Source organism: Priapulus caudatus, unplaced genomic scaffold (genome assembly GCF_000485595.1).
Source record: "Priapulus caudatus unplaced genomic scaffold, Priapulus_caudatus-5.0.1 Scaffold89, whole genome shotgun sequence".
In the NCBI taxonomy this organism is placed as follows: domain Eukaryota; kingdom Metazoa; phylum Priapulida; class Priapulimorpha; order Priapulimorphida; family Priapulidae; genus Priapulus; species Priapulus caudatus.
The window spans coordinates 146395-160073 of NW_014577150.1; the positions used below are offsets into that span (position 1 = coordinate 146395).

The following is a 13679-nucleotide window of genomic DNA, read 5'->3' on the forward strand; positions in this document are numbered from 1 at the left end:
CTGGTATGTGAATGAATAAAGACTGGCCCCAAAATATATCACATGGGTTTTGATATTTTATTTTAATTATGCAAATTAGGTAGATTTTAGCAATTTCACTATGCATTTCAGTGTCTGCCTACGGTCAACGATAACTCAAGAACCGTTTGACCCACATGTTTCAAATTGCATACAGTTGTTACTCCTATGGGAGCGATGTGAACGTCCTATTTTGGAGCACGCCAGTTGACCTACTTTCGAGCCACGCCCACTTTTTGGCAAAAATGGAAATGGCCATAAGTCAGTTCAGGTTCAACAGATTTTGCTCATTTTTGGTATTTAAATAAATAAGGACTGGCCCCAAAACATATCACAGAGATTTTGATATTTTTTAAAATTATGCAAATTAGGTAGATTTTGGCAGTTTCACTATGCATTTCAGTGTCTGCCTACGGTCAACGATAACTCAATAACCGTTTGACCCACATGTTTCAAATTGCATATAGTTGTTACTCCTATGGGAGAGATTTGAACTTCCTATTTTGGAGCATGCCAGGCGACCTACTTTCGAGCCACGCCCACTTTTTGGCAAAAATGGAAATAGCCATAAGTCAGTTCAGGTTCAACGGATTTTGCTCATTTTTGGTATGTGAATGAATAAGGACTGGTCCCAAAACATATCACACGTATTTTTATATATTTTTTAAATTATGCAAATTAGGTAGATTTTAGCAATTTCACTATGCATTTCAGTGTCTGCCTACGGTCAACGATAACTCAAGAACCGTTTGACCCACATGTTTCAAATTGCATACAGTTGTTACTCCTATGGGAGAGATTTGAACGTCCTATTTTGGAGAATGCCAGTCGACCTACTTTTGAGCTACGCCCACTTTTTGGCAAAATGAAAATGGCCATTCATTTCTAGATTCATTCGATTTTGTTAAATTTACCTACCTACCTACTTACCTACCTACCTAATCATACCTACGTGTAATATTGTGTTGTAGATTCTTCGTTGCAGTAAATTGACTGGAATATTTTATTGCTTTTATTTGCGCGATTATCGAAAACCAAAATGGCAATCATTTAGGCATAGTGCCATCTCTCGCCTAGATTTTAAACTTTCAGATATGAAACATTTATTTTCGCATCAAAACTAACCCTGAAACAATTAAAACGGTGAAATTTCTATTAGTATAACACTTACCAAATTTTAAATATCATCTCCCTCTTCTATCACACGCAAGGTGAGCTATAGTGTCATTGACACTTTCATTTTTGGGGGAGGGGTCGTATGCATGTTCACAGCTGGGATATCTTGGGTGGAGTAGGGTGTTCCCATGCATCTTCTCTGCAGATTCAACCAGGGATATACATATGTGGGTGGGGCGGTATTACCTACGTACCATGTTCCAATCTGGTGTTTGTGGAGGTCTTACGTAGCTTACCAGATCCCAACCAGGGATATGTGCGGGTATTAACTGCATGGGTACCAGTGTTACATCTAATATATAGCTGGGCGTATATTATCACTTCTAAAGCTGTATCATTATAAATATATTGGAGTATACGTATAATGTTCACTTGTGTCAGTTGTACATATCAAAATAAATAAATAAGGTTATTAACTACTACATGTACGTGCGGGTGCTTGTGTGTGGGTCATATATACTAAATAAGTTCACTCTAGTAACAGACAGTATAGGGCATGTTACCTAAGCCGTACTTAAAAATCGTATATTAACTCCAGCCGTCCTATAGCAACCGTGGCTCTTTTACAAAACAGTGGACACACCAAACACGAAGATAACACCACTTGTAAAACACGCTGATGTGATAAGCATAGCAGCAGGGACGGGTGAATCGGGATTGGGGTGACCTGACCCGCCCCTCCCGTTCACGGGGTATTTCCTCGCGCCGCTACCGGGTCGAGCAAAACCGGCATATGTGCTTGCATATCAACATCATTCGCGATCAGCGTGTCGCAACGCATCGTAACGTAGTTCAGTATTTCTACATCCGTAAGAATTCACGGTACAGTAAATGCTGATAGACTGGAACTGCAATGACGTGTGCTTCGTATATACAGCTATAACCTCGCGACTAGAAAAAACCGCGAACTCGCTGCGATTGCATGTATACTTGCACTGCACTTTCATAGCGATCAATCTCGCGTCTAATATGTCGCCAAAAAAAGAAATTATAATAAATACAATCATAAATTAATACCGGGCACGTAATCGAAATCGGCCAATATGCTGCGCAACGTCTGGATGGTTTTGATGGCACCGGGGAGACTGCTTCCTAAGATCGGGCGACAAGATCCTGCAAAACTGGATAGCTTTGTCAGTATGTAGCCAAAGATATCATCGAATCCAGCTCCACATCGACTACCGTATTTAACACCTAACATTTAACCTATGTTTAATAAAAGACAATCAATGCTAGCAATGAATAACGTGGTTACCTATGGAAAAATTCTGCCAACGGTCACTTAATCAGTATACTTATAAATTCCTAGCGCAATTGATCGCTGTTATATTAAAGATCGTACACACTTCCTACCACTAGGCTGGTATGGTGGCGGTCACCAATACGTACAGCACGTTTCCTGGCTAAGATTACCTAAAGTTCTACGTCCCGTGGCACGCCCTGCCTATATAGCTATTTCGTGTTTTAGACCTAGCCTAACGCCGCAGTTCATCATGAGGAATTATAAAGATCATATTTACTATACATATACTAGCGGATTGTGTGTGCAAAACAGAATATGTATTTCTGCAACAGAAACGGGGTGTTTCACACACATCGGTACTGGTATCGCCGCGCCATCCGCTCATTACGCTCTGCACCCAGAAAGGAAGTGTGCTAAGAGGCTGATGGGGGGGCAGGGGGTCGGGCGAACTGCGATATTATCACCCACTCAATCCTCATCCAGCGACTGAGTGTGCTACCGCTGTGTGCGTCGTGTCGTGCCGTAGTGATAGCAGTCGAACATGTCTGTAGTGTGCATGGAACCAATTATAATATATATAATCTGTACCGACAGTAACTCCTGTCTATAGAAATGCATTGCCTATCATAGATATCTCAAATCCGGCATTTCTTATCCCATTTAACACGTTGTAGGTCGACCCTGCCTAAATTCACCATCTTCACTGCCCACCTGCACAGTGGCAAACATTAGGACCTGTGATCAAAGTGGGGGGGACGGCATACCGAATCACCCTCCCTTGCGCTTTGGTTAACGTGCTATACACCCGACTCCCAGTCTTTTCTGCTCTATGCATGACACTGCCTAATCCCACATCGCCACAATGTGCCTAATACTGGTCGGACTTTGTATACACGTGAAGGACGACACAGTCGCAGTGCCCAATAAGGCCCCCCGTTTAGGATCGCGGAGGGGTCGGCGGGCGAAGAGAGGCAAGAAGAAAAGAAGAGGAACAGGAGGTAGGGAGAAAGGGAAGAAAGGTGCGGCGTGAAGGGCACTGATTGCGCAAAGCGCTTATTATTCATAGAAATATGATGGGGCAGGATCAACACATTGCATAATGAGGTGCGCAAGAGGAGCCGGGCGTGAAGCGGCGGTGGTGATGACTCACGCCGTCAGGGTGTCAATGATGACACCCTGACACACTCCCGTCTCCGACGAGCCGCCAGGCGGTCACCTGACGCGACGAGCAGTGTCACGCCTATACATCACTGTCTACGGATGCATTCTGTTGCTGCGCGGACTGCATTCGTGCTTGAATTGACTTCCGTTGAAGCTGAACATCTTTAGATCTTATTAACTGAGGATTGCATGATTAATGATGTCTTTGGAGCCACGAATATGCACGAATTCTTCAACGTGCTGATGATATCGTGGCTACATGATATTAAAATGTCATGATGTCGTGTACCTGATAATATTTGTATCTGGAATAAACCATTCCCAATGAAAATAGCTGTCTTCTTCCAATTGATATGCAAATATAGGGCCAGGTAGTATAAATTAAATTCACAACTGACATAATACAACAACATAATTTCGGTAGGCACGCAACCAGTCAGCGGTGAGACCAATCCAATCGTGTAGCATGTAGGTCGCCCTACTATAATGCAGAACTCTAGCGTATATCCACGCACTAAGTATTAGCTATAATATGCCTGTGTAGTGTCTACTCTACTTGTTTGTGACTATAAACGCATCTTAGCCTCAACGCTTTGACACATCACTCCCGCTGACAACTGCACTGCTGGATGGCAAATACATCTACGCGCGCTGCGTGATCGAATGACTTTTTAATTTAATAACGTGCGTAAAAATTTCGTTCTCGTCTTCAGAAGGATAAATAGACTGCATGATCTTCTAACATTTTCTTAGCAGTTGAGAAAAGATGGGTTTTGATTGATTTGATAGGTTCCAGTCATACACCATGCAGTATACTGCTGTTTGTTTTGAAAGATAGCTGAAAGTTAATTTAAATGGGCAATTTCGTCTCGCCCCCATTTTTTTGTGCGTATATATGTAACTGAATACGAAGAATGTCAATAGTGTTTATGACAAGTAGGAAAATTTCTGGAAATGAAAAGATTTATTTGCATGGCGAACATGCAGAGCACTAACTAGCTCAAATTTCGCGCATTTCCACGGTAAATTGAATTTGGCTAATGGTTTTTTTGCGGGGTTATGGGCCGCTGCCAGCTGGGGCCACATGCAGGCAGCTCCCATCCATGAGCTCACTACATCTGTTGTGCGTGGTTTATACGTCCACGCCGTTGGCCAGTCAGCCGTACCAAACGCCAGCGAGCCATTGAGCTGATTTCATACTGGGTTCCGATATGCAGCGTTAGAGAAGGAACCGTGAAGCAAACGCCGTCTCCTTTCAGGAAGTGTAAAAAAAACGTTTCTTTAACATTGAAAGTTAAACGATAGCATGCTGCATATAATAGTTAACAGTGCTGTGGGTGAGGGTGTATGCCGCGATAGTGCTGCTAGAAATCAGCGGTTTGCACCTGCACGTAGAAACGGCTAATATGCGTGACACGGTGTGCTATGCAGCCCCTACGCGCACTACACACCTCTCGGACAGGCATTCACTCCACTCGACGGTTGAGGAAGACACTCTCACAAAGAAACGTGCATAAAATTATTAACAAGGCACGTTCCGTCAAAAACGTGTCCGCGTTTAGTACTTTTACCCCGTGCGCAAGCGCGTTTTAGGCGTGGTGCGATGAATTGGATTTAAGCCACCGCAAAAAAAGACACTGGAAAGCTCACACCGATATCTAAATGCAATCAACTCAGAGCACTGCACGTAGCAAGAGAGGTGCACGAGCCAGGGACACAAAGTCCGCCATGAATACCATCCACAAGATAATCTGACACGGCTGCATCGGATCACTGATAGTCTACTTGATATTATTTTTCTTTGTTATAGCCGCCTCGGTTCTTCATCTCTGCTTTTCCTTTCATTGTCGAACAATAGAGCAACACATCTGCATGAATAGTGTGCGAAATCCATATGAATGCTGGATAATAGGCTCACAGGAATAAATAAGCATAATGCTATCTACGGTGGCGTTCAGGTGTTACATAATGCTTTGCGTGTGCCTGTAACATGCAGTAAAATGTGTGGATCATGTTCACAATGAGCGTGCGCCCCACAAAGCAGCATCAGCTAGCACTACTCTTCACCAATGCACTAGGTAGATTGTGTCAAAGCAACACCGAGCAGTAGCTAATGAGCGAAGCTGTGGAATATCGCTTACTGCTTCCATGCTCGTAGATGATCTAAAGGTGCTTTCTGCTCTACGGTAAAACTAAACTCTGCAGGCTTTTTCAGGTTCCTGTGATCAGTATCATTCACCATTTACCTCACCTGCCTTGTGATATGACACCATATTGATAACAACGTATCATTCATATCGTGACCATTACAACCACCAAATTACAACAGTTTTAGGATACAGTCAAGCTTCATTTAATTGGAAGCACTGTTCCCATTTAGTGAGGGACAGCGTTCCATGAGCGATGCAGTTTTGACATTCATACGAAACCAACCATCAACCAACTACTGTCAACAGTTTATGTGAAAGATGATTTAATTTCCCAGTTAAATTTATTGTTGTTCTTACAGTTTGTAGCAAATTGTGATCATTGTCGTCTTTCTATGTTGCTTCTGCAGTTCATCCTAATAAAGTGGGTCTAATGCAAGGAGTAAGCAGCTGGTAACAACAGTTGTAGTAGTATAAGCAAATAATATGATTGTTTTGAATGTAACATTGTTCTCCTGCTCTTACTGTAATGGGTTCTGCCTATCGTATGCATGTGCATTCCTAATTATCTATAATTGTACTTCCCTGTTGATAAATTATGTATTAAGAAAAATTTTACAAATTCGCAAGTGAAAAATAGAGGTAGGGAATCATGGTCATGGTCATAAATAGTGGGCAATTGTTGAAATACTATATTTATATCGGACTTGTTTATGTCTGGCTCACCTATGCAGTAATTCATCAACTCTTTCCTCAATTGAAAGTGGCAGGAAATGTGTTTGTGTATGCTTGGAAAGTAGCTCTCTGCTGATATATTGGCTCTAAAAGAAGTTAGGTTTGTATTTGACATGTTATTCGCAATATCTCAACAACGGAACTGACTGTTGTTAATATCTTGATAATCAAAGACATGCACAGTCCAAAAACCTGTATGTTTTTAAGGACAGTCTTCCGCTAGTGTGCATCATACAGTAGATGTCATATAAAACTCGTATTATAGTGGTGATCAGAAGCCAGCACATTTATATTTGCCCACCAGAGCATTGTGTTTGTGCGTGTGATTTTTTGCATTTCCAGCATCATCAGCCTCCACTGTTTAGGATGTCACAGTAGAGAACGTGCACTTATTTAGGGCTACTAATAATTATATCACATAAAAACCAACATGGATGATAGTGATCAAAAGTCAGTGGGTTGCAAAAGACTTGAAAATTCTCTGTATATACAATCTGCTGAACTCATGATCAGTGACAAACTGGTTTTTCAACGACGACTTGTTTTCTTAATTTCAAGAAGTATGATATGTACCTTTTACTTATATGTTAATGAGTAGGTCTCTGCTCACCTCTTGCCTATTAAGAGACAGGCTAACTGCTATTCACTCCTTTCACACGTTCTTGAAATTGACATATGGGTTTGTGTTAATAGTTACAGTTTCAAAGTTAAATTTAATAACTGAAGTAAAATTATAAATCATTGCAGAACCTGAAAAAATTTTATAAGTCATTTGTGTTTGTGTCGGACAGCCATTCTGCGTTTGTATTTTATGTGTAGGCATTAAATAAAATTGTTTATATTATATATGGCTTGCTGAAAAGGTCAGGAGGACATAACTTAAATCTTGTGTCCTCTTTATATGGTTAACTTATATGAACTTGGGCAAAAATATAGTTTCGTTTGTATACTACATAAAAATACACAAATACATTCATAAAGCTCAATATAATTTTTTTTTCTAGTTTTCTATTAGTGTATGGATGGGGAATTCAGAGAATGGATATGTAATTCAAGAACTTTCCTTTTACTGTAAGGATTTGTTTTCAGTCTTCATACTAAGCCTTCTTCACCCTATGCTAGATCACTGGTGTAGTTCGGTTTCCTCTTCATCCTTTTCGTTATCAAAATATCGTACTTGTAAAAATTTTATGGATGCATTACACCTTATCTCTGTTTTTGGCCACTCCTGTCTGCAGTCAGACTTGTGTTCTCATAGTCTGAGATAGCATTGCTATATATAGGTTCCTTCTATTTCTATCCTGCTTGTCCCTCTCAGCATCTTCCGTGGTACATGAGATCTTTTCGTACACATGAGATGACAGTAATATAACCATGTCTTCTCAGGTGGTGGCTTGACTCTAGTAATTGCAGTGCATGTTATAATAATAATTTGCTTCGTATTGTTATAGACATTCAACTTGATACAATTCGTAATTAAATTTTAATTATTACCGAAAGCTCGCTGTTTTTTTCTAATTATTCTGACACGTGGCATTAACCTGAACTGGAAATTCCATGCAGTTTTCATTGTTGCTTGTCTGTAGGATATCTATCCATCTGATCTAATATGATTATAAAGCAATTTTTATGAGTTGCTGTTTCCATTTTTTTCATTTTTCACGTTTTAAACATGCTAGCATAGAATTAATAAAGGCTGAACTATTTTCCTGTTGTAAGAAATATACTAAAATGTCATCTATATTGTGTTGCTTTTATCCTCTAAATGTACTGGCTCGTCGCACCGCGTTGTTGCCAGGCAAAATTAACAATAATGTTAGGTGGCGCCACTTCTCAACCAAGCCACAACGTTCGTTAGAATCGCGATTGTAATCGTGGCAGCAGCCATGAAACAGTTATTTACCGATGTTTGTGTAGGACCAGGTGTTCACAAGGGCGACCTTACTACCCCCTATAGGTCATAAATGCTGTCACAATTCGAAATTTATGAAGGTCCTTTGATTTAAACAGATGTCAACACTTTAACAGCATTTAATTTTCTCTCCCATTGCGGGCGGTACTTAAACTAAGGGCGCAGAAAGTAGTTTTAGAACCTTGAAAACAATATGTTGCTGTTAAAATCAGCATTAGTATATTCTTTCGGGCGAAATCAAGTGAGTCATCAAGTACCCAGGTGCAGGTCATGCGCTGCGTTCTGATTGGCCGGCGAACATCGGTGATTCATCCATGCACGAAATCCTAAAAATCGTGCCTCGCCGCTAATGGCTGAATCCTGCGCTTTCATTATGTTCTTTGTTAGCGAAGTATTATTTTTCGATTAGTATGACGACGTGATTCATCTGCTGGGAAAAGCGCTGTCGCTCAAAATACCGTCTGTGGCGCTTTCCGCCATTACTGCGCCCAATTCATGTCCGCAGGTGCCGCTGGCTGCCATATAAACCATAAGGTAGATTATGTAGAAAAAATGAAGTTTGAACAAAACAGGAAAGGCCTAGGCTTTGTCAGCGTTCGGGCCACATTATGTGTCGATTGGCTTGATTTACGCCATGTTTCGTGGGAACGCGCCCGTTTCAAGATGTACCCCACCCAGTTAGTATGAACTATCGACATCGGCTTGCTCCCACGTGTTGTCACTAATGCATGCCTCAAAGGCTCCTGTCATTCGACCATAAATCTGAGCTAATTTAGAACAGTACAGCTTTTAGTCAGCAATCCAAAGAAAGTGGTTTTGAAGACTGCTTTAGAGTAAGGGCATTATATATAGAAATCTTTTGCATTTGGTTCACTCCCATCTGAACACCTGTGAAACATTATATTTTAACAATCTAGTACATATTTGTCCAAATCACACTCAGAATAGCATCTATAGTAGTGCCCCCCTCCCTCCCCTTACTCCGATTCGTTGCTATTTATCCATACTTGCGGGGGTGACAAGACTTTGAATGACAGTCAGTAACATTGTACATGTATAAATTATCTACCGAAAGCTGTAGAACTAGCGATATAAAGCTACCAGAGTACCAGCCATCATCGGCTAGTTGTAATATATAAAGGTGTAAACTGTGCATTTCAAATGGAACATGTCGATGATTATTGGCATCCGTGTGACGTCTGTGAAAATTTTCAACATTTACAGCTGTAATACATTACATACGAGTGATACAATGTTGAAATTGAAATGTGCCACGAATTTTTAACAACTACTAAAATCCTAGATGAATAACTTAAGGTTTTGTTAAATATGAAATGATAGTGGCCCACTTGACTAAGTCCAGTTGTTATTGAAAGCTACCTACTTTTCTGTGAGCGATCATATCTGAGTAATTTTGACTTGGTTATCTACTCACTTCTTTAGTCACAAGCACTTGGGTGGGTTTAATAATAAAATTATAATAAATACCAATTGTGTTTAAGTCTAGTCTTTATGTTTATGTACTATCTATCACCTAACAATTCCACACAAATGTTGTTCAAATATTTCTTACACTTCTTACTGCGTGCATGCCATTTTGAACCAAGGTGAAGACCTTGGTACTATTTACAAGTGTTTGTTGTTTACTATTATTTTATTATTGAAACAGCCCAAGTGCATGTGTGATTACTTTAGTAACTAGTCATATACCTTAATATGTGTTAGCTCTAAGAAAAGGACCCACATCGAAAGACCTATGTGCCAGTGGCAGTGTGGGTGGTCGGGTCGGGCTAGGTTACGTGTATCTGTACAATGTACTACTATACTACACTAAAACTATACTAATACTAGGGCAGATGGGGTCGTTGTCGTATCAGGTACTACAGATATGTACCCGAGGTAGTTTTAGGTTGTTTAGTATTATGTTTATATTTTTATATGAGGTATGTTTAGAGTTAGGGTTAAGGTTAGGGCTAGGGTACACTTCTGTAGTACAAGTCTGGTACACTTTGTGTATACATATATGTACCTCGGGTACATATCTGTAGTAGGCTACCTGATACGACAACGACCCCTTGAGCAATACTAGGCCACCATACTGCGAGACCAATGCCATGGCAAACTACTTTTGATTGTTATGTGATTGTCAATATGTCTTTTTATGTATGACTAGTGTTTATTGGCGTATAGTATTGCTATTAGTAGGGTAAAAAAAATCCATAAACTTGGTATTTGTACTGATCCGAACACGGACTCGGTTAACGAGTCGCTTATATATCCCGCTGATAGAGGTTCTATGACATGCGTCTAAACAGAGAAATTGCTCCAACTTGTGATTGGAGGATAAAAATAGAATTTGTGAAGTAAAATAGAATGAGCGATACCGCGCGTGCATATTTACTAATTAATTAGACTAATCGCGCTTTAATAGACTCAAAATTCACAGAGATTAAGGCTAAGATTCAAGATTCAAGATTCAATATGTTTATTTTGTGCATAAGTCGTGTATATACAGTGTACAGCGGCAAATAGGAAATATACAAGTCAAGTTAATCTAGTTTACAAAGGAAGCACAGGAGTGGCGAAAGAACCCGCAGCTAAGACATGTGTCTATAACAATGGCTAGAATTTATAGAAATGTAACTCAAATCGTTTGCGCCAAATGATAGTTAGTACACTTTCCTACCGGTCATAGCATAATAGCATATGAGGCGGGGTATGCAAATTCTATTTTTATCCTCCAATAACAGGTCGGAGCAATTCCTCTGTTTAGACGCATGCGTTCTATGTTACAGGCACTTGGAACATCTCAATAAAAAAAAAGGTAAATAAACACGAAATGTATTTACTATCAGTCTAAATGTTTCTCTACTCTATTTCGCCTATAATCAGTAAATCACTCAAATGGTCATCTGCAACATACAAGTTGAAGTACACCGCACGCTAAACCGACCAGGCTCTCCGACTGTTACACGTCGTAGTATTAAGCGAGAAGGGAACTTGTGGCTAACCGCACGCTAGCTGCTGCACATTGACACATGAAAAAAAGAAAAAAAAAGAAAAGTATTTGTGTCAGTGTGCAGCAGCTAGCGTGCGGTGTACTTGTGTGTTGTAGATGAGCATTTGACTGGCATTTACAGGTGATTATAGGCGAAATAGAGTAGAGAAACATTAAGACTTTGGTAGTAAATACATTTCGTGTTTATTGACCATTATTTTTTTTATTGAGACGTTCCAAGTGCAGCAGATGGGGTCGTTGTCGTATCAATAATCAGGTACTACAGATATGTACCCGAGGTAGTTTTAGGTTGTTTAGTATTAATACTATTAGTATTAGTATTAGGTATTATGTTTATATTTTAATGAGGTATGTTTAGTTAGGGTTAGGGCTAGGGTTATGGTTAGGGTTAGGGTTATGGTTAGGGTTAGGGTACACTTCTGTAGTACAAGTCTGGTACACTTTGTGTATACATATAATATATATTATATGTGTTATATATATTATATGTACCTCGGGTACATATCTGCCTAGTACCTGATACGACAACGACCCCTTCATCCCAAGTGCATGTGTTCTATGTGTCCGGTTGTGTGTCCTGCATTGTTAATATCAATGGAAATCACTTCTATTGTTAATGATATTGTAAATATCTAGCATATGTTGTATTCTTCTAATATAAGTTGTGGTTTTAATTTATTATTTAGTAATTTACGTTACAAACTTTTGTACCAAACATTGCAAAATAGGCAATCTACTATTTTCGAGCCAGTAGCAGTGGTGGCGCTGCTAGCGTGACGAGTTATGTTCGGCTGCGTTCGGCGGAAGGCCAGTTGCCCCGTAGATATATTAGGGTACAGTATATCATATGCCATAATACCTAGGGTTCGTTATATGGCATATGATATACTGTACCCTAATATAATCTACCCTAATTTAATTTAATTTTAACTGTAATCATTCCATTGATATTAACAATGCAGGACACACAACCGGACACATAGAACACATGCACTTGGGATGAAGGGGTCGTTGTCGTATCATGCAGGTACTAGGCAGATATGTACCCGAGGTACATATAATATATATAACACATATAATATATATTATATGTATACACAAAGTGTACCAGACTTGTACTACAGAAGTGTACCCTAACCCTAACCATAACCCTAACCCTAACCATAACCCTAGCCCTAACCCTAACTAAACAGACCTCATTAAAATATAAACATAATACCTAATAGTAATAGTATTAATACTAAACAACCTAAAACTACCTAGATTTATATATATCTATGTAGGTTAGCTTTTAATTTTTAACTAGTAGCTAAACAACCCCTTCCCCCACACCCTTTATGAAATAAATAGCACATAAAACTATCGACCTCGCTGTTCATTTGCGCTTAAAATTTTGTGTTAAAATCTAGACATTTAATTTACAGTGTAAAGTTATTTATAAATATACATATATGACAAAAATATTCTTGCTATTTAATCTCGTATTGACAGTAATTATATAGAGATTTTAATTGGTCTGACTATTGCGTTCTAATTACGTATTCATGGCAATTTCATTTCAGTGGTTATAACACAAATTTATTCGATTGCGGCAAAAGCGAATTCGCTTTTGTTAAGGAGTGATGATCTTCAACAGCTGATATACGGAATTAAAGTATAAATTTTGTAAAAACATTGCAATTTATTAAAACTCATGCTGACAGGTTGAGGGAATTGGCATGTGATTTATACAGCCAATTTATTCATGAAACGCTAAAGCAATCAAAATTTCCATTTCATTCAAGATACTCATATGTTTTCGAATGTACCTTAATACATTTTTATGTCTATATTTTTGTGGCATGTATTTATGTTATGCATTTTTAGTCTTTGGTTACATTAAGATTGTAAAGTTTCTGAGTTAGATGATCCATTGGTAATGCACGTGGTTGATCATCAATTACTTACTTATATTTAACGGTATATATAAAATTTACTGTAACAAATTTAACACAGGGCCTACCTGCTGGCTGCATGGTATGTGGTAAAGATCAGTGTCGACAAAGAGTTGGTTAGCGCTTGATGAAATGGACATAAATTAATTATCATCTGCATCGATTTTGATTTGATATTTGTAATGTAAACAAAATCGCGTATCACATTTGTTGTATATTTTATTTCCTATGTTTAACTAGATATTATTTGCCTATCACGTTATGCCTAAGAAATAATCCTGTGATTATTATGGCAGTGAACCTATCTATGTAGGCCTATAGTCTATTCGCATAC

At 39.1% G+C, this 13679-nt stretch overlaps 1 protein-coding gene across 5 annotated transcripts in view; it reads left to right on the forward strand.

Moving 5' to 3' along the window:
* LOC106804832 (BTB/POZ domain-containing protein 19-like) overlaps positions 1-13679 on the forward strand; it is a 100751-nt gene that overhangs the window by 56301 nt on the left and 30771 nt on the right. The window contains exon 1 of one of the 5 annotated variants that reach the window (XM_014806185.1): positions 11995-12035. The exons of the other annotated variants lie outside the window; for them this stretch is intronic. Coding sequence (XP_014661671.1) covers positions 12006-12035 — 30 coding nt within the window. The 5' untranslated portion in view covers positions 11995-12005. Of the gene's footprint in view, positions 1-11994; positions 12036-13679 lie in introns of those variants that run through there. 5 annotated transcript variants of the gene reach the window in all.